General features: G+C 39.1%; 1 protein-coding gene across 1 annotated transcript; it reads right to left on the minus strand.

The window, feature by feature from the left end:
- Positions 1–65: 65 nt before the first annotated feature.
- Positions 66–24495, minus strand: LOC103030685 (xaa-Arg dipeptidase). The gene is made up of 7 exons (XM_049463678.1): positions 24022–24495; positions 22356–22523; positions 20460–20602; positions 9917–10071; positions 5897–6017; positions 2831–2938; positions 66–280 (listed from the first exon to the last, which is right to left on the minus strand). The coding sequence occupies exons 1-7, from the start codon at positions 24264–24266 to the stop codon at positions 81–83; spliced, it is 1140 nt and encodes a 379-aa protein (XP_049319635.1). The 5' UTR covers positions 24267–24495; the 3' UTR covers positions 66–80.
- Between the last annotated feature and the right edge of the window lie 1391 nt (positions 24496–25886).

Here is a 25886-nt window from a genome sequence, read left to right on the forward strand (position 1 = left end):
CTTCAGTGCAGACCAGGTCAGACTGAGCACCTAATTCAGTTAGGAAGAAAGGAGGGCACAAATCATTTCTTTCCTGAACTTTATTGAGTGTGGGTGTTTGATGATTCTACTTGGTCCTCCTTGGTGGGCGTGTTCCTCAGGCCTCTTTCTTCATTGAGTTTAGCCTCTGTGAACTCCTGCTTAACCCTCTCTAGGACACTCGGGCTGAAGAGCACATCCACTGCTGTCATTGCCAGTGCTTTGGCAGCACGGAGGGTGAAGAACAGAGCTTCATCTGCACCTGCAGGCATCAAAATACAAATATATCAATGCACTTAATTACAGACCTGAAGTATTAAAGCCCATTCCCGGCAACCTACAAAAATAAAAATAATTCAGCACATTCTTTTTTTTTTATATTTCCCTCAATCTCAATAAATCTCAATAATCTCAATATTTTGAGATATTAACCCTTGTGTGGTGTTCATTTTTTGTTACTCGTTTACTTTGTTACTTTGTATTTAATTCAGCAAAATTAAGCAATTTTTAAAGTGCTTTACACATGCTTGCTTCACCTGAATTGCAAGCAATATAAACAGTTTACATGGTTAATATTTGCCCTTTACCTTTCTTATGTTACATTTCTTTCAAAAAGTGCTACTCTTTTTTTATTAGTTTTTTAATAAAATGTAAAAGAAAATAGAGTAGAAAATTTTAAATTGTGAATTGTGAAATTTGGGTGTGAAAATGTGTTTTGATATATGTTTTTCACAAACAATTAGCCAATGCCAATGAGTTTGAGTTAGAATTTTTTTTTTTTTTTTTAGTATCATTTGATGAAAAATGAAAACGGACCTGAACACCACACAAGGGTTAAGTCACTATTTTGAAATACTGTCTCAGTATTTTGAGATACTTAGTCATTATTTTGATATACTATTCCAATATTTTGAGGTAGTAAGTCATTATTTTGGGATACAAGTAGACTGTTCAGAGACAGAAGCAGGTGAGACAAAGACACAAAATGGATACTGTTATTGAGGATTACTTCAGACATAGATTCACAAATCATGAAATATTGCTGCTTTTAGATGAACCACACAATATCAAAATAAGCCTCCAGACCTCCGAAAAGAAGAGATTAATTTAATAACACATTCTATTTTAGTGTGTTGAAGAGTGTGGCTGTGGCTCCGACAATGCTGTGTGTTATATATGTGTCACCACTTGAATAATAAGGTCGAAAAGCGATGTGGAACAACATAAGTCAACTCTTTATATAATGATTTACTATCTCAAAATAATGACCTAGTATGTTAAAATATTGAGAAAGCAGTTTACTTAATTGTAATTTAAAAAATGTGCTACATTTATTTTTTTTAGGTGGCGGGAATGGGTTTCCATACTGAAGTAATAAAACATGATTATTGAAATGTTAATTAATTTATTTTTAAACATATCACTGCTTTAAACTTTTTTAAAATTTTGAACTTAGGTTTAAACTGGTTTATTCTTAATGTCAACAAAACAAGGAACCTAGTACAAAAAAAAGGTATTGTATTTTAAAAAGATTAGAAGGTTCCACATTTCTGACTGGTGCTCCCAGCCATCACAAAGACTTGCCCACAGTCATCATCTGAATAAAATAAAACACTGTTAAAATAAACCAACTGTTCAATAGTATGCCAGCGATTAATACTGCACTAGCTTAACACACGAGAGCCCAGGCCAAGTTAAGGATATTGAAACAAATCATTTCATTTCTAGCTCTCTTCTAATTGTGATGAAAAGAGCAAATGACTGTATTTTAAGATTATTTTAAGTCCCAACGTTACATTAATGACACAACTTGTATCGTAACATTTTGTGTAAGGAATCGAGTGAAAACTAATGCTGTGGAACACAAAACATTTTATTAAAGCATTTTAATTGTCATAAAATTTAAAAAGGCACGTGTAACTAAAAATGCACTTTTAAAAATAGATATTTTTTTCTCCAAAATTAACCCAGCACATCTACAAGAGCTTTCACTGATGTGCTAAATTATTACGTATGAATTGTTTATACAATACAAGAAACTTTTATTTTTAGAGTTATCTGAAATGTGGCTTGCGTCACTCAAAAGTGTACAGTGTATCATACGCATCATATTATACAAATGACACAAATTTGGTTACATGTATCCCAAACCACCACCCGCACACACACAAAAAACACCAACACAAATCATATTCCTCTTATATACCCTCACACTCAAATGAAACATCCACACCTAATATCGTCACTATCACATCGTCCAGACTGAGGAATAAAGGAGTTCCTAAGCCTGTTCAAGCTTTGGTACTCTAAATTGGTTATTTGAAGGTTAAAAAACATACAGTATTCTTAGTAAAATATGTGTTTGATCAGACAATTTTTCCCCTCACTAGTCTTGCCCTTTCTTTTCCTATAATCTGCTTTAAAGTGAAAAAGTGGCAAGTACAATTTTGGAGCAAATTCGTATTTGTCTAAACATCCTTGTCTTCAACATTACTGAAAGGGCAGTAAACCCTACAGTCATACAGTATTTAATTACACTTTTAATTATCGAAATATAAAACAACATTAAAATCCTGTTGTTTGCACCATATGATGATAATAATGATGTGCATGAAAAATATGACACACACATATTTAAAAGAGGGAAAGAAGACAAACATAGGGAGAAGAATTTTGGGGAATTCTAACAATAAAACATGTATATATATATATGAACTCTGTTACACAGAAGAAGAACCCTTCAGTGCTGTAACACATGCAGTAACACTGTTACACTGGCAGAGGGAGCTGTCCCCTTTCTTTTCACACTCACCTGAAGCAGCTGTGTATTCCTCAGTATGATTCAGTGCATCTGAGCCAATGTAGAAATATGGGTGAATTCCAGGAGCAGAGTGAGTCACGTTCCCAAAATCTGTAGAGCCTGCAGAGAGAACAGTGCTCTGAACTGTTGTACAGTTAGACCAGTTATAAAATGAATACAAGCACATTTGATTGGATACAGTTATGTTACTTTTGAGCAAAAATAACTTTTCAAACTGAGAGCAGAAGAGAATAATAAAAAAAAAATCTTTATTAAGTTAAAAATAACCCCATCATGTGGAGGAAAAAGTGGAATAACACTGACCAACAGGTTACTCTGGCACCTTATAAGTAATCACTTCATCGTATATGATATGATTATAACATACACAATTTAAAATATTGTGACGTGTTCCTGTTTTCTTGTGGTGGTATGTCACAATCAGAATCAGAATCACTTTATTCCGCCAAGTATGTTACACATACAAGGAATTAGGCTTGGTGGGAGCAACACATGTATAACATGTAATAATTACACAGACTATTGACAAACATTACACTACGAAAGAAGGTACAATAAACAATAAATAGAATAAGAATATAGTTAAAAGTGTTAAAGAAATAAAGAGCACTGAAATGCAATATAAGCCAAGAGATAAATGAAATGAAAAAATATATATATATATAAAAATAAAATTGTAAAATCAGTACTGTACACATATGAATGTTATTGTATCCAAATATTTCTGAGGTAGGTTTATGTTAAATAAATCTATCTGGTTTATGAAAATATATGGACAAGAGTCTCTGATGTGCGTAGTGACCAGTACCTAGTCTATCTGATTCAGTTTCCCAAAAGAGCTGCTGCAGCAGAATAAAAAAAAAAAATTATATATATATATATATATATATATATATATATATATATATATATATATATATATATATATATATATATATGAATTAATTAATTAATTAATTAGTAATATTTTTCTTAGTAACTTTTAAAATCTTAAATAATATATTTGTCTGACTAAAAAAATATACAATTGAAGTTATTTAAAAAGATGGATGTCTAAACATGCAAAATCATGTCCAACTTAAAAATGCTTAGTTGCATAAAAATTATTTCCCCCTGTGGTAATACGTGCCCTGATGACTTGTACATAATGATAGAAATAAAAAGTCATGACCACATCTAAGCCAGAAAACCCCCAGCATTGCTTCATTTATGCATTTAATTATTTAAATTACGGTAAATATTAATGTGATATAATGCTTTCATTGATCTGTTAACTTACTGCTGGGCAAAATGCATTAGTAGTCCTTAAGAATCAATCAGGTTTAAAGTGAACAAAGTTATATGCTGCAGTTGCAGTTCCAGATATGTAGTGTCTCTATGGGAAGCCCAACAGGAAAAGTTTAACTGGTTCCCAGAATATGCATGTCAGGGTCAGTGATGGGACCAGGAGGGGTTAAACCTAGACACCATTTGGGCTGTACACTGTGCACAGGGCCTAATTGAGGCCTTTGATAGATGTAGGTGGGCTGTAATGATAGTGCACTTTTGAGAAGCCCAAAAGAGTCCCAGTAACAAAGCAAGTACAAATCTACCCACAGATCATGACCACCTGGAGCCTACATAGCCCACATTTCAACAATGTGAGACTTACATGAGCATGTTGACATGGGTTAGTAGTAGTAGTTATTGCCACAATTGGCATTTGGCAATAAGCAACTAAAAATAGTGACCTGCCAGCAATAATGGTTAGTTGAGGCAAAGTATAAAGGATGCAGTATCATTTCATTGTGGTTTAAGCTGTTAAACCTTAAAACGCACAATAATACAGTGAAGAAAATAACTATTTGATCCCTTGCTGATTTTTGCCCACAGACAAATACATTAACAGTCTATCTTTTTTATTATTATTATTTTAACAGTAAGAGATAGAATATCACAAATAAAATCCAGAAAATGACATTGTATAATTTATATAAAATTATTTAGTATTTGATCCCCTACCAATTATTAAGAGTTCTAGCTCCTAAAGACCAGTTAGACACTCCTAATGATCTCATTACCTGCATTAAAGACAGCTATTTTAAATTGTCACCTGTATAAAAGACTTCTGTCCACTCTAACTCTGACTCTAACCTCCACAACATGGGCAAGACCAAAGAGTTTTATTAAAGATGTCTGGGACCAGATCATAGACCTGCACAATGCTGGAATAGGCTACAAAACCATAAGTAAGACACTGGGTGAAAAGAAAACAACTGTTGGTGCAATAGTAAGAAAATAGGAGAAACACAAAATGACTGTCATCAGCAAAATCTCACCTCGTGGGGTGTCCTTGAAAGTGAGGAAGGTGGGAGATCAGCCTGAAACTACACCGGGGGAACTTGGTAATGATCTCAGGTTAATAGTGGAGGTGGGAACAATATATTTTGGGGGTGTTTCTCTGCTAAGGACTCCAGAACTCTCCAGAACTTAATCCCATAGAAAACCTTTGGAGGGAAAACTTATGAAGCTTTGAGTTGACAAGCGACAGCCTCAAATCTTAATGATTTAGAGATGATCTGCAAAGAGGAGTGAACTAAAATTCCTCCTGTAATGTGTGCAAACCTCATCATCAACTACAAAAAACTGCTGTTTTGCCAACAAGGGTTTTGCCACCAAGTATTAAATCTGGTTTGCCTGAAGGATTAAATATTTCTCTCTGCAAAATTGAAGTAAATTTATATAATTTATACAATTTTCTGGATTTTATTTTAAATATTTTGTCTGTTAACCTACCCCTAATATTATAGACAGTTCATGTCTTTGTAAGTGGGCAAGCTTACAAAATCAGCAAAGGATCAAATAACTATTTTCTTCACTGTATGTGCTAGAGTAGCATGATTAGGGTGATGGTGGCTCCCCAGATGTTTTGAACGAACAAACAAACAAACAGCTGTCAAACATTTATGAACTATATTGAAGCAAGTTTGATTTCGTTGGGTTCATATTGTTGGTTGCTAACTCATCCAAAGCAACATTAATCTTTTAAAGGTGTGATATGTGGTGTTTTGGTCTTACCAGAGGAGTCGTCTGTGATAAACTTCATGCCTAAGGCTTTTCCATTTTCTTCATACAGGTCTTCCAGTGTGCGGTTCCTCAGGATTTCATAAAACTCGTTCTTTGCAAACAGGACCTCAACCTGTAAAAAGGAAAATTTTACTTAAAGGTCACTTCAAACTGAGGCCAGAAAAGCATCCTAAATGTGTCCTGAGACTGAGCCCACTTATAAGGCTTAATTTGTTTGTCTACCTGCATCTTCAGGACTTCCAACTCCTGCACTGTGGAGAGCATTCTGAAAGGCTGCATCACCACCTGGGTATCACGGCGGTTCAGCTCCCAAACCTTCTCAATTTATAAACTAAACACTGTCTCGTATCGGCCAGGAGGATTCTAAGAACTCCAACCAAACCACTGCCTTCTTCAGTCGGTACAGGGGTTTCATTTATTGAGCATCTCAGAGTCAAAGTACTGATATCAGTTTGACAGAATTCAGTACACTTTAACTGATCCTGGATAAGCATTCTTACTCCAAGAAGTTTGATAAATATGGGCCCAGAAGCATGAAGACCAGAAGCAAGAAGAAACAGAAACAGCTTCTTCCCCAGGTAATTAGGCTGCTAAACAGTGTATCAGTCCATAGTCCATCATAATTCATCTCACCAGAGTAACTATACAAGATATAATCATCACCCCCATACAAACTCACTCTGCACCCTGTGTTTTACTTGCTGTCACACTGCACCCACCAAGACTCTCTCCCCACTCACCTTATATTCAGATTGATAGGATTCTCATCTTATTTAATGTCCATATGTTAAATAGTAACACATTTCTGTGTATTTTTACTTGATATACTAATGCCTTGTGCTTTTAAACAGTGAAATAACATGCATTTATTCTATATTTTCTTATACAGCTCTGGAAAAAATAAGAGGCCACTTAAAAATGATGAGTTTCTTTAATTTTACCAAATTGAAAACCTCTGGAATATAATCAAGAGGAAGATTGATGATCACAACCATCAAAAAGTGGCATGCAGTTATCTAAAAGCCGTGTGTAAGACTGGTGGAGGAGAACATCATACAACAAAGATGCATGAAAACTGTGATTAAAGTTATTTTACCAAATACTGATTTCTGAACTCTTAAAACTTTATGAATATGAATTCATATATGAATTCTTTGCATTATTTGAGGTCTGAAAGCTCTGTATCTTTTTTGTTATTTCAACCATTCAGCCAAATAAATGCTCTAAATGACAATATTCTTATTTGGAATTTGGAAGAATTGTTGTCTGTAGTTTATAGAATAAAACAACAATGTACATATTACTCAAACATTTACCTATAACTGAAACTGAAGTGTTCTCTTATTTTTTTAGAGCTACTTATGTTTTTTTATTATTATTAACAGCTCTGCAGCATCCTATCCAATGTCAATGTCATTCACTGCATTTTTAACTTAGAGGTTAATTTTAATATGATATTCAGTATCCTCATTATGACAGTACCGTAGCAGTGTGGAGTAGTGCTATCTGCATTTTCACATGTTCTCATGTGTGAAAACTGGAGAAGTGTAGCCAAAAATCTATAAAGAGCTCAATCAGCGTGCAGTCATCACCATGGAAACAAGCACCATGTGATTCCTGTTTACACCACCAAAATATGGCTGTGTTCCATTTAGCACACTTGGTGTTTGAATGCTGCTACACTAGTAGGCACGCTTGTACACTGATCAAAACACAGCTAAATATTACAAAATACTACATATTACATGCACAGGTGAAATCACAGCCACCAACATGAGGTACAACAGCAACCACTGCACAACATCTGCGCAACCACCTGAGACACCATAGCAGATGCCTAGTAACCACCTAGCAACACTTTAGCAACCACTAAGCATCAACCTGGTAACTGCCTGTAATACTATAGCAATCACCTTCCCATACTGTAGCATCCATGCGTACAACACCAGAGCATATACCTGGGATACCATAGCTGGCAACTGGTTGCTATGGTAATTACCAACACCATAGCAATCATTTGTTCTATTGCTTAAATATCAGCCAACTAGTAAAACCATGGAAAACACCTGAAAGTTCATAAAAACCACATAAAAACCCAGCTAACAAATAATGTTTTAAAAACGTTTAGCAACGTTTGGAAAAGATTCCAGGAAGGTTAACGTTACAAAAATAATGTTCCAGGAACATTCTAAAATCACAACAAGCATCACAACATCATTAGAATGTTTCTTACATAACTTTACCAGCTAGACAAATACTAACATTATGGAAATATCAAAATAACATTGCCAAAACTAAAAATGAAAACACTGACAAATGTGATGTTGCAGCAATGCTACCAGAATGTTTAAAATGTCAAAAAAGTTTCCTAAGAACGTTAACTGTAATCTTCATAAAATAGTCTAATAGTCTAAAATTTGTAGAAGGTAGAATCCAATTTACCTGTGCAACCTTTCTGTGTTTTACAGTCTTTGATACTGTCACTGTGACACAAAAACCTTATATCTTAATATCTACTGTATATTACCTGTCAGAGTTTGCAGGCAGGATGACGAGGAGGCGGACGTAAAAGCAGGTAAAAGGGGGGTTTTATTAAATAAATAACAAATAAAAAAAAATAAACGAGTAAACAAAGAACAAAGAAACAAACCAAAACTAACGAGGGGTAATGATAATAAACAAAGGAATAAACTGGGAGCAATAAACAACGAAATAAACAAGGAGCAAACAAGAGATAAACTAACAAACAAACAAGGAGAAATAAACTAAGAAACAAACAGAACAGAATAAATTTTAAACTAAACAGGGCAGGGAAGTAAACTAAGATAAACACAGAGATTAACACGGAGCAAGGAAACTAGAGCTAGGATAAACGTGGAACAACAAACAACATGAGAGGGTGCAAAGACCGACGAAAAAACACAGACAAAAGGGGACTATTTATACAAACAGGAAACAATGAACACCTGGGGAGACAGGTAACGAGGGGCGGAGTTACAAATTACAGACACGTGACAGAAAATAACTGGGAAAACACACTGGGAAAGGCAGAAACACAGGGAAACAGAGTGAGGGCGTGACACGATCCTCTAAAATTAATGGAATTTGACATGATAAAAGATACAATTGAAATAAAATAAAAATCAACACTTCAGCTTTTATTTCCTGGTATTTATATCTGGATCTGATCCACAGTTCATAAGTTGAGCACCTTTTATCTGAACCATTTTCAGTCTACAGCCGAAATAAAGTGATTGGCCTCACTATTACAATACTTTTAGAGGAGAGTGCATATTTACTTTCTCTGTGTTCAATAGATGTAAATGTATGAAGATTTTATTCCAAGTATTTCGAAATTATAACTATTATATCCCATCAATAATAACATTTTGAAACATTATAGTGAACAACTGAGTAGATTTTTGAAAAGTGAAAAACTGAACCAACCGTTTAATTTAATGTCAATATTTATAATGTCAATAGACATGTGGAACATGTCACTATGGACATGTAACTATACTAATAACCAAGTAACCAATAACTAAGTTGCAGCCTGTCTGATTGTTGGTTGAAAGCTGATGGACAACATTCATATTAGACTGTCTATAAAACTAACTATACAGAAACAAGTCTACTATGTGTCACAAACAAAAATCACAAAATAGATGTAATATTGTACTTGTATATTGTAATTGTATATTGTATGGGATTGTACTTGTCTGTCCTCTACTGTTGTTTTGATCACTGATACAAAAATGCAATAAACACAAAGCGATACAGCGTGCAGGATACAGTGAACAGGGCATAGTTTCAGTCAGCTTGTGAAAAAGCAGAGCAGCAGGTGGCTGTCTTCTATTTCAGTTTCATGCTGCCTGTGTGCTAATCGAGTTTGAGCCCGCTGCACTATGGCCAGCTGACACTCTGAAACACACTACACTCTACACTCGGCTCAGCTCTGCTACAGAGTGGACATTAATATGTTTACAGGAGAGCATCCAGCAGCACACTGACCTCACAGCCTGTTGCCATGGCAGCAGCTCTGAAGCAGGCCTCCGCCTTGGCTCTGATAGTGGCCAGGTCCCGGTGGGAGGGGGTGCGTAAATAATACTCCAGCTCAGTGTAATCAGGGATAATGTTGGGCTTCACTCCTCCGTGCTTTATGATACCTGTAAGACATGCCAATACATGGCCTCATATGATTTACATCACTTAGACAATAGTTCTTACTCCACAAATCAGTTTCTAGAACCTTACTGATGTTCACAACTCTTACTTCATAAATTAAGAAATAATTTAAGACCAAAGAAAGAGAAGAACTGAGTCTCACAAACATAAAGTCCTATGTTAATAAATGCTTGATGTCCAAGTATCATCTACAAGTCATTTCACAGGAACAAATGCCATCAAATATCATTTTACATATAGTGCTTTTATCACAAATGAGCTATACAGAAATATGATAGTAGGACAAAGGATCAAACAACAAAACATAAAACATAGTAGTCTCAAATTGCTAGTTTTTCTTTACCATTTGTGTAGAGCTTGCCTGATTTTACAGTCTACAAGCTACAATCACCAAAAATGCAGTTTTTCTCCCATTGGCTTTAACTTTTATTTGACAGCAGACAATATGAACCCAAGATATTTCATGTTTTGTCTGCTCAATTTAATTTAAGCTATTAATATACTATACTATAATATAATATACTATATTACCAAGTGCTAAAATGTTTGTATAATGCTAAAATATTTTGTATTATTCTTTCTGCAAACACGTAATAAGGTGTGCATTTTATATTGGGGAAAGGTCACAACTGCAGGCAGGAATGTTCAGCACTCCTACCCTCTTTTTAAACAGCTATGTCTTAGTAATGTGTGCAGCACTTGGTTTTGCATTGTCTTGTTGAAAAAAGCATTGGCACCCCTGAAAAAGATGTGGTCTCGAGGGCAGCATATGTTCTTGCTTTAAATCTCATAGTTTCTTTTGTCTTAATGCTGACATACCCTCATACCATGACAGGGTCTGACCCTGTTTTTTGGGCTAGCTGCTGATAACAGCCTGGATGGTGCTTTTCTCTGATTCAGAGCCCACAGAGCTCATTTCTTTAAAAAATACAATACATGTTGGCACTGAGTGCCGGTCAGTCCCAGATGCCCCAGATTCCAGAAAAGTCGATGCTGCTTCTGGACATGGTTAACAAAAGGCTCTGTTTTGCGCAATCAAGTTTTACCTGGCATTGATGAATGTAGTAACTCTGTACTGTAGTGCTTGTCAAAAGTTTTGCTTAAGTCATCCCTTGCCCGTATGGTTCTATCTGCTTTTGTTAAATGACGATTATTGATGCCATACCGCCCGAGGGGTAAGAGATCACAGGTGTTCTGTTTAGTCTTGTGCCCTTTCCTTTTATGCACTGGAATTCCTCCTGACTCCTTGAATGGTTTCATGATATTCTCATTATATATTTTTGTTTTTAAGTGTTCCAATCATTGTCTCATGCGTTTGTTACAAATTGAAGATCCTCCGCCTATCTTCACCTGTTTGAAATGTCTTTATTGTTTAGTTTATTTACCTCATTACTAGCCCTAAACTGCCCTATCCCAATTTTTTCTGGAATGTGTTGCAGGACTGAAATGCATGGATTTATATTAACAAATGAAATAAAGTTGACTAGATAAAACATGAAAAAGTGTGGGTTCAAACTGTTTACAAACAAATAAAAGTTAAAGGTAAGAAATTTGCATTTTTTCCTTCTGCCCCAACTCTTTTCTACTTTGGTGTTTAGCATTGTGTCATGATTGAATATTTTTCATTTTAAAACACAGTATATATACAGAAATATCTCAGAAAGCTTGAGACATCAGATGGGAAGTGCAGTGTTGTAAACTACAGTGTCTTAATTAATTAAGTTAATTGTTTTTCGGGCTATTAATCTTAATGAAGAAACTACTTTGAACTACTTGATGAGTGGTTGGGTTAGCATATCTTGTGGAGTTCCATAGGGTTTCATTGCAAAGCCTATAACACTGATGGTAATAATGATATTACTGTGTTTATGAGAGTAAATAACTGAATGGTGGGATTACATACAGGGTATTACAGGTTAAGCAAAACTCAAACAGATGTATTATAAACAGATGTAATATTATGAATAACAGGTAAAATGTTTGTAGATTTCTATTTTTAATTTGTTAATGTGCATGCAGCATATATTCTAAGATCAACTGGCATACTACCAGTGGAAAATATACCACAGCTTGAGAACAACTGTACTAAAAGGTTCAACTAGAGTCCAAACTTTAAAAAAGGTATTTCGACTTTATTAAAGTTTAATTAATTTGATCTGAGGTGGGTACTTGACCTAATGGCTAAATCAGTTTAATTGTATATGCTACAGTTTGCTCTATGGCACATTGCATGCTCTAAGGTAACACAATGCAGGACAGCTGGCTGCCTGGTGCATACTGAGCTTTAACCCAAAGGTCACCCCTTGGTGCTGAATCTTAAGCAGATCAGCATTTACTACTACTCTACAAATGTCATACAATAGAGCATTTAAGAGCCAATACTTCATTCTACAGCTGTGGGCCAAAATATTATCACAGATGAAGTGAATATTGATGATTATGCATGTCTAGTTATGGCACAGTTTACACAGTGAACAGTTGTTGACATACTAGATGCGTGAGAAGTCAGCAACTATGGCCAGAGCCAAAGGGCAACTGTGCTGGAGCATTTCTGAAATAGCAAGGCCTATGAGCTGCTCCTGGTTTGCAGGGGTGAGAACCTACTGACAGTGGTCTAAGAAGTGACAACTTATAAACTGCCAACAGTGTGTAAATATATCACTGCTGTCCAATGAAAACATGTACTAGTGCATCCCAAAACATTAGAAAAGCATTGAAAAGTTCAGTTCAAAATGTAAAACGTATATGTTATATAGATGTATTATACACAGAGTGATCCATTTTAGAAAATTTGAGTATTATATAAGACCAATTGATACTGTTGGCAGTGTGGGCAGTGCGCCAAGTCCTGCTGGAAAATGAAATCAGCATCTCGAGAAAAGTTGTCAGCAAAGGGAAGCATGAAGTGCTGTAAGATTTATCAGAAGAAAAAAGATCATTTCCCCCATTACAGATTTCTTTTGTTTTTAATTTTTTTTTATCACTTTGTATTTAATAATATTCTAATTTTCTGAGACACTGATTTTTGGATTTTCATTGGCTGTAAGCCATAATCATCAATAATAAAATGAATAAACACTGTGTTAAAAATAAACTGTGTTAAAATAGATAACTTTGTATTTAATAGTTTCACATTTTGAACCTAATTACTAAAACTTTTCAATAAAGTTCGAATTTTTTGATCATATTCAATATTTTAATTTCTGTTGATGATGGTCACTTGAGGAATTGCTACAGGCCTTTATAGCCATTAGCCCAACCAGAGCGCCAATGGTAATGTCAGGGCCAGACAGGAATGAGACTGGTGCAGATACAATAAAATAACTTTAGTAAAAGTTATAGAGCAGACAGGGGTAGTCAACGGAAACAGGGTCAGTACCAATAATACACAGTGTAGAAAAACCATACCATAACCGGAAGACAGTCCAGAGTTCATACACGGGTAGGCAGTATAACAGGGTAGGCAAAAATCCAAAGTACTATAAACAGTCCAGGTCATACACTGATATCCAACACAAGGGAGCAGGCAAAAATCAAAGTCGGTAGAAAACAAAAACAAGATCAAACACGGAAAATGGCAAGGGCAAGAGAAACGCTTTGTATTGTAGGTATTACCAAACAGATACTCGGCGAGGTGTGAGCGTGAGCATGGTCCTTAAATACTGTGGATAATCAGTACTCGGGGCTTCCTGGTGGCGTCATGTGATGTGTCATGTGATCGGGAGTGTGTGTTGTGTCATGGAGTGGTGCGTTCTGGGTATTGTAGTTGTTACTGTGGGAATCGCAGATAGAGCTGGATGTGGGAGACACAGACGTGCTTTCAGCACCAGACATGACAGTACCCTCCCCCAAAGGACCCGGAGCGGAGGCAGAACGGGGCCGACCCCGGCCACGACCACCCGGCGGACAGGGAGTACCGGCGGGAGGTGCAGGTGTCGTAGCGGAGGTGCCGGACAGACGGGGCTCTCCAGAGCAAGAAACCCGACGAGTTGGAGCAGAGGAGGTCGGAGGACGCTTTGGACGTCCACGGGGCCTAGGAGCAGGCTTACCAGGAAAACGAGCATGAAACTCCACGAGCAAGGCAGGGTCCAGCACGTCCTTGGCAGCCACCCAACAACGCTCCTCCGGACCATACCCCTCCCAATCGATAAGGTATTGGAGTACACCCCCACGTCTGCGTGAATCCAGCACCTCCCGGACAGCATACGTGGACGACCGCTCCCCCTCCACAGCCGCGGGTGGAACATCAGCCGGTGCAGCGTCAGCGAGCGGACACGGGACCATAGGCTTGAGGAGAGATACATGAAAAGAGTTATTAATACGATACTGAGGGGGTAACTCCACCTTGTAAGTGACTTCATTAATTTGTGACAAAATCTTAAGAGGACCAATAAACTTAGGCAGGAGTTTCCTACAACTACCCTCAAACCTAAAATCCCGGGTAGAAAGCCACACCCGATCTCCTGGTTGGTAGTTGGGGTTGTCACCACGGTGTCTGTCAGCACGCTCCTTGTACACTCGCAGTACCTCAGAGACTTTACGATGCGTGTCCTCCCACACCTGCTCACTACGCTTCATCCACTCATCCACAGCCGGCACATCAGTGGATACCGCTGTCCAAGGAGCTAGAGGAGGCTGAAAACCCAGAACACACTGAAAGGGGGTGAGACCAGAAGTAGTGTTGACTAATGAGTTTTGTGCTATTTCAGCCCAAATGAGGTATTGTGACCAATCAGTGGGATGTTTGAAGCAGTATGTACGGAGGAATTTCCCGAGTTCCTGATTAACCCTCTCACACTGACCATTACATGTAGGGTGGAACCCAGAAGTGAGACTGACATGTACACCAAGATGTTCAAAAAATGCCTTCCACACACGAGAGGTAAACTGAGGACCACGGTCAGACAAAATATCTTCGGGGATACCAAAGTGTCTAAATACATGCATATAAATAGCCTGAGCAGTTTGGAAGGCAGTAGGCAGAGCTGGGAATGGAATAAACTTAACTCCTCTAGAAAAACGATCAACAACAGTGAGAACAGTAGTATAACCCTCAGATACAGGCAGATCAGTAACAAAATCAACAGCAATATGCGACCAAGGTCTCTCAGGTACAGGGAGAGGAAGTAGCTTACCGGCTGGAAGGGTTTTAGGCGTTTTACATTGCGCACAGACAGAGCAGGAGGTAACGAAAGAGTGAACATCAGCACGCATAGAATCCCACCAGTAACGGGCAGAGAGTAATTGTAAAGTGCGTGTGACACCGGGATGACCGGAGGTTAAAGCGGAATGAGTCCAGGTGATGAGCCTGTCACGAAACTGAACGGGTACGAACGTTTTACCTTGAGGACAGTCCTCAGAATTGGGCTGATTAGCATTACTTTGGCAAATCTGATCATCTAACTCCCATTGAATGGCTGCGATCTGAACAGAGGGAGGAAGGATGCGTTCAGCCTCCTGGGGCTGGGATGTGCTGTCCACAGTGCTGTAGACCCTGGACAGCGCATCAGCTTTAGTATTACGGTTTCCCGGACGAAACGAGATCGAAAAGTTAAACCGAGAGAAAAAAAAGAGACCAACGTGCCTGTCTAGGATTAAGTCGTTTAGCCGTGCGGAGGTATTCCAAATTCTTGTGATCAGTATACACAGTAAACGGATGGACGGACCCCTCCAGCCAGTGACGCCATTCTTCTAGAGCTAATTTCACAGCAAGAAGTTCCCTATCCCCTATCCCATAGTTACGCTCCGCAGGGGAAAGCTTGCGTGAGAAGAAGGCTACAGGAAACAATTTGGGTGGCGACCCACTACGCTGAGAGAGAACCGCGCCAACTCCCGATTCGGAAGCGTCCACTTCCACTACGAAGGGGAACTCGGGATTAGGGTGCCTAAGTACAGGAGCTGAAGTGAACGCAGCTTTCAGCTCACAGAAAGCGCGCTCAGCTTCGGTTGACCACTTCAGAATTTTAGTAGCCCCCTTAGTGAGGGCAGTAAGGGGCGCAGCAATGGAGCTAAAGTTACGGATGAACCGCCTATAAAAATTAGCGAAGCCGAGGAATCGCTGGAGTTCTTTAATGGTCTGGGGCACAGGCCAATTAGTAACGGCAGTTACTTTCTCATCGTCCATAAGGACACCGGAGGAACTGATAACGTAGCCGAGAAATGTGACCCTTTGAGTGTGGAACTCACATTTCTCGGCTTTGGCAAACAGGCTATGTTCTCTCAGGCGTTGGAGAACTTGGCGGACTTGCTGGATGTGTGTGGGGAGATCTGGGGAGTAGATAAGGATGTCGTCTATAAAAAGGACAACGGAGTGATTAATTAGATCGCGAAATATGTCATTCATAAACGACTGGAAAATGGCTGGGGCGTTAGCGAGACCGTAACTCATGACCAGATATTCGTAGTGGCCGTTGGTGGTGGAAAATGCTGTTTTCCATTCGTCACCCTCCCTGATGCGAATGAGATTATAAGCACTACGGAGATCGAGTTTGGTGAAGTATACGGCATTACGCAATTGCTCTAAAGCTGCTGGAATTAACGGAAGCGGGTAAGCGAATTTTTTGGTAATGTCGTTTAAACCTCTGTAATCTATGCAGGGTCTCAAACCCCCATCCTTCTTCTTAACGAAGAAGAAACCGGAACCAAAAGGGGATTTGGATGGGCGAATGAAACCCTGCGCAAGAGCTTCACTAACATACTCTTCCATAGCCTTCTCCTCATCACGAGAGAGTGGGTACACACGAGCTTTGGGCAGAACTGAACCCTCCACTAAATCAATAGAGCAATCATAGGGGCAATGCGGAGGTAACTGAGTAGCTTTAGATTTACTAAAAACGTCAGAAAAATCACAGTACTCGGAAGGAATAGCAGGGGAATCTACAGAATTAGGGCTTTCAACTGAGGTAGATTGCACAGAGAGAGAATTTAAAGATAAACAGTTCTCACGACAGAAAGGAGACCAGGCAGTGATGTCTCCCAGGCTCCATGAAATGACGGGGTCGTGTGTCTTTAGCCATGGTGCTCCCAAAACCAGTGGATGCTCCGTGCGTGGGAGCACGTAGAGAGAGAGTTGTTCAACATGCAGAGCGCTGGCCTGAAGGGTGAGAGGAAGAGTCTGCTGGGTCACGGGTTTGGAGCGTACAGTCTTTCCATCGATGGCATGGATGGAGATAGGTTTAGGGAGATCCTTCGTGGGTACAGCGTGCTCCTCCACCAGGTCCAGGCTGATAAAGTTCCCCTCCGACCCTGAATCTACAAGCGCTGAGACACAAAACACATCCGTTGGAGTGGTAATAATAACAGGTAACATGAAACATTTTTCTATAAGTTCAGAAACAGGGGTACATACCACGTTAGCACGTGGAGTACTCCACACGCTGTCCCAGAGCAGACGCTTGAGCAGAATTGGGCCGGAGGTCACAGTTAGCTCTCAGATGACCTGGATCACCACAATAGAGACACAGGTGAAGGCGAATCCGACGCTGCCTCTCAGTGACGGATAGTCTGGATCGTTTGATGTCCATGGGTTCAGAGATGGGTGCAGGCGCAGATTCCGGAACTGGATTCCCGGACTGGAGTAGTACAGGGCGAACCACAGGAGTGTGGCTAACAGCTTTGGGTTTTCGGGAAAGGAGCTGATCCAGACGGATAGACAGAGCGATAAGCTGATCCAGGGTGAGTGAGTCGTCCTTGCATGCAAGCTCTCTTTGAATCTCGGGGTTAAGTCCGTGTCGAAACATGGTAATGAGAGCAGGGTCGTTCCAACCGCTGCTAGCAGCTAACGTACGGAACTCCAGAGCAAAGGCTGCTACAGATAGTTTACCTTGCCTTAAGCTAATCAGGAGCTCTCCACTAGATTGCCCATAGCGTGTATGATCAAAAACGCTGCGAAAAATAGACAAAAAAGTGTCGTAGCTGGATTCAGAAATGTTCTCCCAAATAGCTGTAGCCCAGTCCAAAGCTTTGCCAGACAGTCGAGAAACTATAAACCCGATTTTAGCTTTATCAGATGCAGGTGGAGAGTTGCTAAAAAACACGGAGCACTGGAGTAGAAACCCATTACACTTTTCAGTGTCACCGTCATAGACTTCGGGTTTACAGACAGCGAAAAAGGGAGTAGTGGTCTTGTTAGGGCTGACCACAGGACTAACCACTGGGCTGGGGTTCTGGGTGGATAAACCCCGGAGATGACTCATGATCTCGGCTAGCTGCTGCTGTTGGTTAACCTGGTGGCGTGCTAGCTCGTCAACAGCTTGAGTCACACCAGCGAGCGTTTGCTGGTGCTGACCTAAAAGCCGACCCTGGTTAGCCAAACCAGACTTAATAGACTCTGTATCCGCAGTCTCTGTCATTACGGCCGAGTATCTTGTCAGGGCCAGACAGGAATGAGACTGGTGCAGATACAATAAAATAACTTTAGTAAAAGTTATAGAGCAGACAGGGGTAGTCAACGGAAACAGGGTCAGTACCAATAATACACAGTGTAGAAAAAACCATACCATAACCGGAAGACAGTCCAGAGTTCATACACGGGTAGGCAGTATAACAGGGTAGGCAAAAATCCAAAGTACTATAAACAGTCCAGGTCATACACGGATATCCAACACAAGGGAGCAGGCAAAAATCAAAGTCGGTAGAAAACAAAAACAAGATCATACACGGAAAAAGGCAAGGGCAAGAGAAACGCTTTGTATTGCAGGTATTACCAAACAGATACTCGGCGAGGTGTGAGCGTGAGCATGGTCCTTAAATACTGTGGATAATCAGTACTCGGGGCTTCCTGGTGGCGTCATGTGATGTGTCATGTGATCGGGAGTGTGTGTTGTGTCATGGAGTGGTGCGTTCTGGGTATTGTAGTTGTTACTGTGGGAATCGCAGATAGAGCTGGATGTGGGAGACACAGACGTGCTTTCAGCACCAGACATGACAGGTAACCACTGTCCTCCTTCAAAAGCTCCAGCAATAGCCATGCAAGCATCTGGATATAATGACAAAAAAATAATAAGTCAGTAGACGAGTATTATGATGAGAAAAATGTTCTGATGGAAAATCCTGGTCCCAGGCAGTCATATGGGTGCCAATTTGACACATGACACATGTCTAAACATAATTGTAGACCAGGTAAATGTCAGTGATATTCCCCAGTGGCAATGGTGTGTTTCAGCAGGACTGACCACATTGCTTGAGGGTTGTTTAAGGACAATGACACAGGGAACACAGGGTGTAGCCTTGGCCTTCAAATGTTTAAATATCAATCTGTCAGATATGCTGGTACAGAAACAGGACAAATCTATAATAGGTTCATGTACTAAACATCTAATACTTTATTTGTTTGATTTGGTTATAATGATTTTACTTTTATATCTGGTGTAAAAGTCTGATGACATTTTAGGTTAAATTAAGAAACTAAAGGCATTCCACTAGCATATTAGGCAGATATGATGTTTATGATCCTCAGTGTTTGTTTATGAATGGGCCATTTAGGATTCAGGCTTAAGAAGAACTTAAGAAGGGAACTGTAAATAGTAACAATAAACGCAAGTTTGATATGAACATTTAAGGCATTACCAAAAAAGAAGGAGAAGCTTCAGGCATGTTTTCTATTAGTAATCCAACACAGATATATTAATCTTCATTTACACCTTTTCCCACTTAAAAGCAAAATATAGTTTCATAAAAAATGTTTCCCCACTACAGATTTCTTCTGTTTTTGCTTTTTTAATCATACTTACATTTTTTTTCTCAGATTAACAAGCAAATACAGTATAAGGCAAATGTATCCTGATTAAATATAAAAAAACAGTTTGATAATTTATCAGACTTTGTTTTAGCCATTCAGGGCTGCAGAACCAAAATACACCTGAGCTTAAAGTCATTAACTGATGGTTGGAAATTCTCCTTCAGTATTTTCTGGTAGAGAGCAAAATTCATGGTTTATTATTTGCAACAAGTTGTCCAGGTCCTGAAGCAGTAAAGCAGCCCCAGACCATCAAACTACCACCCCCATGTTTTATGTTCAGTTTGATGTTCTTTTTCTGAAATTATGTGTTAGTTTTATGCCAGATGTAACCGGACACATACCATCCACAAAGTTCTACTTATGTCTCATCACAGTCCTGGGGATCGTTAAGATGTTTGTTGTATTCTTTTTGGTCAGCACTGTTTTTTTTCTCCCATGGATACTGGTAGAATGTAAAAAAAGTGCTTTAAAAAAACAAAAGAAATATGTAATGGTCTTAGGTATACTTCCTTGGTTTTGCACTGGAGTTATGAGGCTAGTAAAGAGTTGTGTGGTTAATCTGACACTGTATGATAAAATAAGCTAAATATATTTTTTTCAATTTTGTGTCTCTACAATGAAATTGCCCACCGTGGATCCTCCAGTCAGGCCGGAGCTGCTGTCGGAGTACAGAAAGGCTGCTGTAAGCCATCACAGCTGCGTCCAAAGCATTTACACCTTCCCAGGGGTATGCAGACGCATGAGATGCACGCCCATGGTACTTCACCACCACACTGAAAAGTATAATACAGAATGATACACACATAACACACAATGACACAGTTAGTAGCTGCAGTTAACCCCCTTACCAGGCCAGCATTGTTATTTTCTGCCTAATATTATACACCTACAGGGGTTGGACAATGAAACTGAAACACCTGTCATTTTAGTGTGGGAGGTTTCATAGCTAAATTGGACCAGCAGAGTGTGAAGGTTCAATTAGCAGGGTAAGAGCACAGTTTTGTTTAAAATATTGCAATGCACACAACATTATGGGTGACATACCAGAGTTCAAAAGAGGACAAACTGTTGGTGCACGTCTTGCTGGCGCATCTGTGACCAAGACAGCAAATCTTTGTGATGTATTAAGAGACACGGTATCCAGGGTAATGTCAGCATACCACCAAGAAGGACCAACCACATCCAACAGGATTAACTGTGGACGCAAGAGGAAGCTGTCTGAAAGGGATGTTCGGGTGCTAACCCGGATTGTATCCAAAATACATAAAACCACGTCTGCTCAAATCACGACAGAATTCAATGTGCACCTCAACTCTCCTGTTTCCACCAGAACTGTCTGTCGCCACAATAAATTATTGTGGTCTAAAACCAGGTATTCCCGTTTCATTGTCCAATCCCTGTAAATCTAAAGGATTTATTTTCAAGCATTACATAAGAAAAGGTTTCATGTTTCACAAGAAAGTAATTGGAATTGTGATAGAAAATATTTAAGAATACTGAGGTAAATCTACAACTGTTAAAAAACTGAATGCAAATCAAACACTTAATGTCCTTCAAATTTTTAATTTTGTTATGGTTGTCTAGTTTTTTATGTGTGTTTTTTTTATTTAATAATTTGGGATTAATTACCGGTGGTTGATCTGAACTATTAAGTGAAGTAGAGAGTGGACAGGTTGGAGACGCTTCTCCAAGTGTCCTGTAGGAGATTTCAAAGCCTTCAAAGTTTTCAGGATGCTAATAACGTATTCTACTGCACAGAAAGGGGTTTTGTATCACCTAAACTTGTCACCCGTAGACAAGCCAAGGCCTGTTAAGGGGTTAAAGGATTCTGACAGTGGAGGGGTGCAGCTGTAGCCTCTCATACATTTCTGTATCATCATTTGACTTCCTAGTTGTGGTGACCTCCATTTCAGAATCAGCGCCGCTGTGCTAACATGCCTCAATATGGCCCCTTGCCCTGTAATCTATTCTGGGAGTCAGGAGCCAGGGCATTGCTTCACTGAGATAGCAACGGCATGCAGATGGCTTGGCATGAAAACTATATAGTGTGACTGGGTCATGACTTTTATCCAAAAAAGTGCGGCCTTAGACTCCAGTGAAGGCTGACCGGTCTGACAAATAAAAGAAAAAGAAAAAAAAAAGATTCACTTTAAACCAAATATAGTTGAACTGCTAATGCATTTTTAGTATCTGACTGTGGTTTCTTGGTTTGTATTAAAAGGTAAAGTAGCTAAAAAGTAATAGAAGCTTAAACCAATCCAAATTGACCCAGTGTTAAGTACTTAAAACTTAAAGTCGTCCCCCCCCCCCCCATTTTTTCACCCACCTATTCCTGTATGTTGGAGAAACATAAGCATCTGTTTTACATTTTTAAATCTTATTTTGTACTTTTTTATTTAGATTTTGGGTCTTCTTGCAGACTTCCTAAACCCCAACCCTTCCAAAGTAGTCAGTTTGGCCTACAACATAACAGGAGGGTAATGGGTCATCCTAGGGACACCATCCTGTAATAGAATATGCATTTACTCATGTTCAGCCACGTCTGGAATATAAGTAGTATCCTCCTGAGAGGGATGGGCCATTAACACGACATCCAGGCCCTCGAAGGCCCCCTCCCTCAGCAGGTCAATCTTCCCCCCTCCATCCTCTTCTGCTGGAGTTCCCAGAACAGTCACCTGCCAATTAAATACAGAGCTTTAATAACACACTCTCTACATATTGTATAAGACCTTTTCAATATCTGAAGATTGTAGCTTCTACAGTATTTTGCTCATAGCTGCCAATAAGCAGTGTGAAAATCTAACCTACGTTTGCCTAGATTTTGAAGCATTAGTCTTGTTGCACATTAAGCAGTCTTGAGTAGCCATGATTGTGTGGTTTCTGGCAGTGTGACACAACGTTATCTATAGATAAACATAAACAAAAGAACTGTACATTCTTGCAAAAAAAACAAAGTGTTCGTTTTTTTTCTTTATATTTATAGATGACAGAGAGTGGGTCATACTCAGTGTCATAACTTAATATGGAGGTCTGTCTTTTTACTGTGGTTTGAGATTTGTAGAAGTATTGCATGTACGGACCACTGCTGTGGATCTCAGAGAGCTTGCTTCATTTACTGAGTTCTCAGTCACAATATTTAAGTTATTCATTTTCCATAAGATATTTTTAAGGAAAATCTAGGGCCTCTACAACCTTTCAATATTTTATAAACAAAAACACAATTAGCCATCAAAAATAAAAACAGAACTTGAAGCACAAATATCTGAGAGAGAGATAAAAATGAAGTTCCATTTTCACTTTAGATCTGCAAAAATCTGCAACAGTTTTTGTCTATTAGTCTATTCTCAGAAGGTGGCTCCATATTGGAAGGTCTGAAAGGATATGCAGTTAGGAAACATTTGCAAATCAGAATGTAGTTCTGTGAAGATAGCCTTAAAGAGTTTAGAGCACCTATGTTTTAATAGAAGGTATTGTTATTTAATGCCAGGTAATAAGATATATTGTGGTATCAATATATTGTCCCTCCCCTAGCCTCTAAGCAGTAATCATTGACAAAAAAAAAAAACCCAGATTTGCTCAGGCAGGTACGTAAATGATTACACACTGGGTCTATGCACAAGAAGGTTTGGGATCTGACGACAGCCAGGTGCCTACTATGGAGGCCTTGTGGTGAGTTCTTCAATACTGCTTTTCCTGTGGAGGAACAAACTGTCCCAACTGCTGGTGTAATGATTTGGGAAGTCATTGCATACAACAGTCAGTCACCTCTAGTAGTGATATAAGGGACACTAACAGCTCAACATTGTGTGCATACGGTCATATGTTGCGTCTCGTTTTTTGTTTTTCAGCAGGAAAATGCTTGCCCACACAAAACAAGGGTTTCCCAGAATTGTGTCCACCAGACTACAACACATCCTTTATTGATTCATCACCAATCAAGCATTTATGGGACCAGATGGGAGCCAGCTTGAGAAACCTACAAGTGTGTAAGAAGTGGAGGCCCAGCTTCAGGGCGAATGGGCTGCAGGATGCCATAATGGAACCTGTATGCTGTATTTCATGTATCGAGGGTTGAGGTCCAACATAGTACTAGAGCCTGCACAAATCCCATAATTACAACACATTTTTTTCAAGTTTAATTCAATTCCAACAATATCTGCTTGGTGCATTATTTTTTTGTCCCTGAGTTTATTAGTCTAGGACAGGGGTTCGGCAATTAAGTTTGGCCGCTGGCCAGATATTTTCTAAGCTATTACGTGGTGGCAACAAAGAAAATCTGTTTTGGAAAATGCGCACCAATATGTCATGAGACTGACGTTCTTCATATGCCAGCTCTGGGCAGCGCCATATGGCTGTACCTAGCTGATGGAGTTTATCCTTGGACTGATCAATAGCACTGCAGACCTGCTGCTTCAGCTGCTGGAGTTTTCCAGACATTCTTCTGTACACCAAAGCCACTGCACGGACAAGAACAAGGTGAGGTAGACTACATAAAGGCAAAAGTCCAGTTTCCAGCACTCTCTCAGTTACTGAGTTTTATATTGGCCAGGAAAATCATTAAGCTATTGCTAACCTGGAGCAGTTTTACTGTCTGTTCTGTTGTGCGTAAAAGCTTGGACAAGCTCCAAGAAGCTGGCATGCAGCTACAGCACACTTTAACAGATGGTCCTGTCCATTATACAGACTGAACACACAAGCTGGGCATTGTGGACAGTGAAGTCCAAAGCACTGCACGCACACCCTGTAAACCCTGAGGACTTGAAATCATTAATAAACTTCACTTGAAAGATCATATTTTTTTCTCAATACTCATAAATCAATAGACATGTATAAAGTACTAGAGAGACTTGAGTAATAGTACAAGTGCTCCGTAAAAAAAAATCCTAAAAATAAAATAAAATAAATAAAAGTTCCTTTTAAGAGTTTTAAATACTACCCAGAGGCAAAATTAGCACCATTTTCATGAAAAAATGGGCAAAATAATACCTGTTTTGTGGTGGTCCTGTGGGAACCATGAGGTCAACATTGAGGAACATGGCAAAAGGACCACAGTCTGGAATTACAGAACTATGCTCCTATATGGCGAGGGAAGAAAACAAAAAGGTAGTTAGTGTTAATGTTATGGTTGACTGGTGTAACACTGCCAGAACCTGCCAATAGGTGTAATGCTTAATTACATATTTCTATACCTTAGCAATCAAGTCAAAATATCTGCACTGAGATTACTCAAGTTAAATACACAATAATGCTTAGTGTCTAATATAACTAGGATTTTAATGCACCAAATGTTATAGTTTCAGTTGAAGCTATTAAAACATGTATGTTAACAGAATTCTCCATAGTTTCCAGTGTAGTAACAGGCAGCTGATTACTGAATGTCAAACCATAATAACATAAGCTTGTTTTAATCAGGTTTCCTCTGTTTATTTCTTCCAATACCACCAGGCAAAGTTACTTGACAGCCCCAATAGTCCAGTCCTAAATAAAATTGCTTTCAACAGTAGCAGATTTGATTTTTGAAAAGTGTTGAGGATCTGCTATTCCTTCAGAGATATTTCCATTTGCTTACAGTGCCGAATAAAAACAATGTAGGTCACAAATATCAACCTCCAGACTGTGCTTTGACACACTGGATTTGATTAGCCAGCTAATTATTAAGCCCTTCATGCACAGACTTACATCTCTGGGATTAGAGCTTGACACTGCTACAGAACAGTCTGATTTCAGCTGCCAGACGGTTACAGTATATCCCAGCTGGTTGAGGCAAGGTGAACTGAAGCAGCGTTGAATATTATGCAACAGTGTTTCACAGCATTTTGCTGCACTTGGCTGTTGTATAACCTGTGTGTGTGTGTGGGGCATGACTGTAAAATAGCATTTAAGTGAAGAGTGCAGGGCAGGCTCTGAGAGGATTTATAATTAATGAGATCAGTTTAAAGAGGAGCTCTCTCCCTGAATGTTGTCATTTCATAATGTCAGTGTGGCATTGCCTAGTGTCCAACTACCCTGTCATCTTCCATGATAAAAAAAAAACAAATACACATGCACATGCACATA

Source organism: Astyanax mexicanus, chromosome 1, assembly GCF_023375975.1.
Source record: "Astyanax mexicanus isolate ESR-SI-001 chromosome 1, AstMex3_surface, whole genome shotgun sequence".
In the NCBI taxonomy this organism is placed as follows: Eukaryota; Metazoa; Chordata; class Actinopteri; order Characiformes; family Acestrorhamphidae; genus Astyanax; species Astyanax mexicanus.

Excerpts from the sequence above, each read along its gene's own strand:
- LOC103030685 (XM_049463678.1), bottom strand. The coding sequence starts at position 24,266 with ATGTCTGGAAAACTCCAGCAGCTGAAGCAGCAGGTCTGCAGTGCTATT. Across the intron at positions 22,524-24,021 it reads CGAACCCCTGTCCTAGACTA|CTCTGTATTTAATTGGCAGG; the intron begins ATAAACTCAGGG and ends GTGTTATTAAAG. Across the intron at positions 10,072-20,459 it reads GCCTGACTGGAGGATCCACG|GTATCATAAAGCACGGAGGA; the intron begins GTGGGCAATTTC and ends CATGTCTTACAG.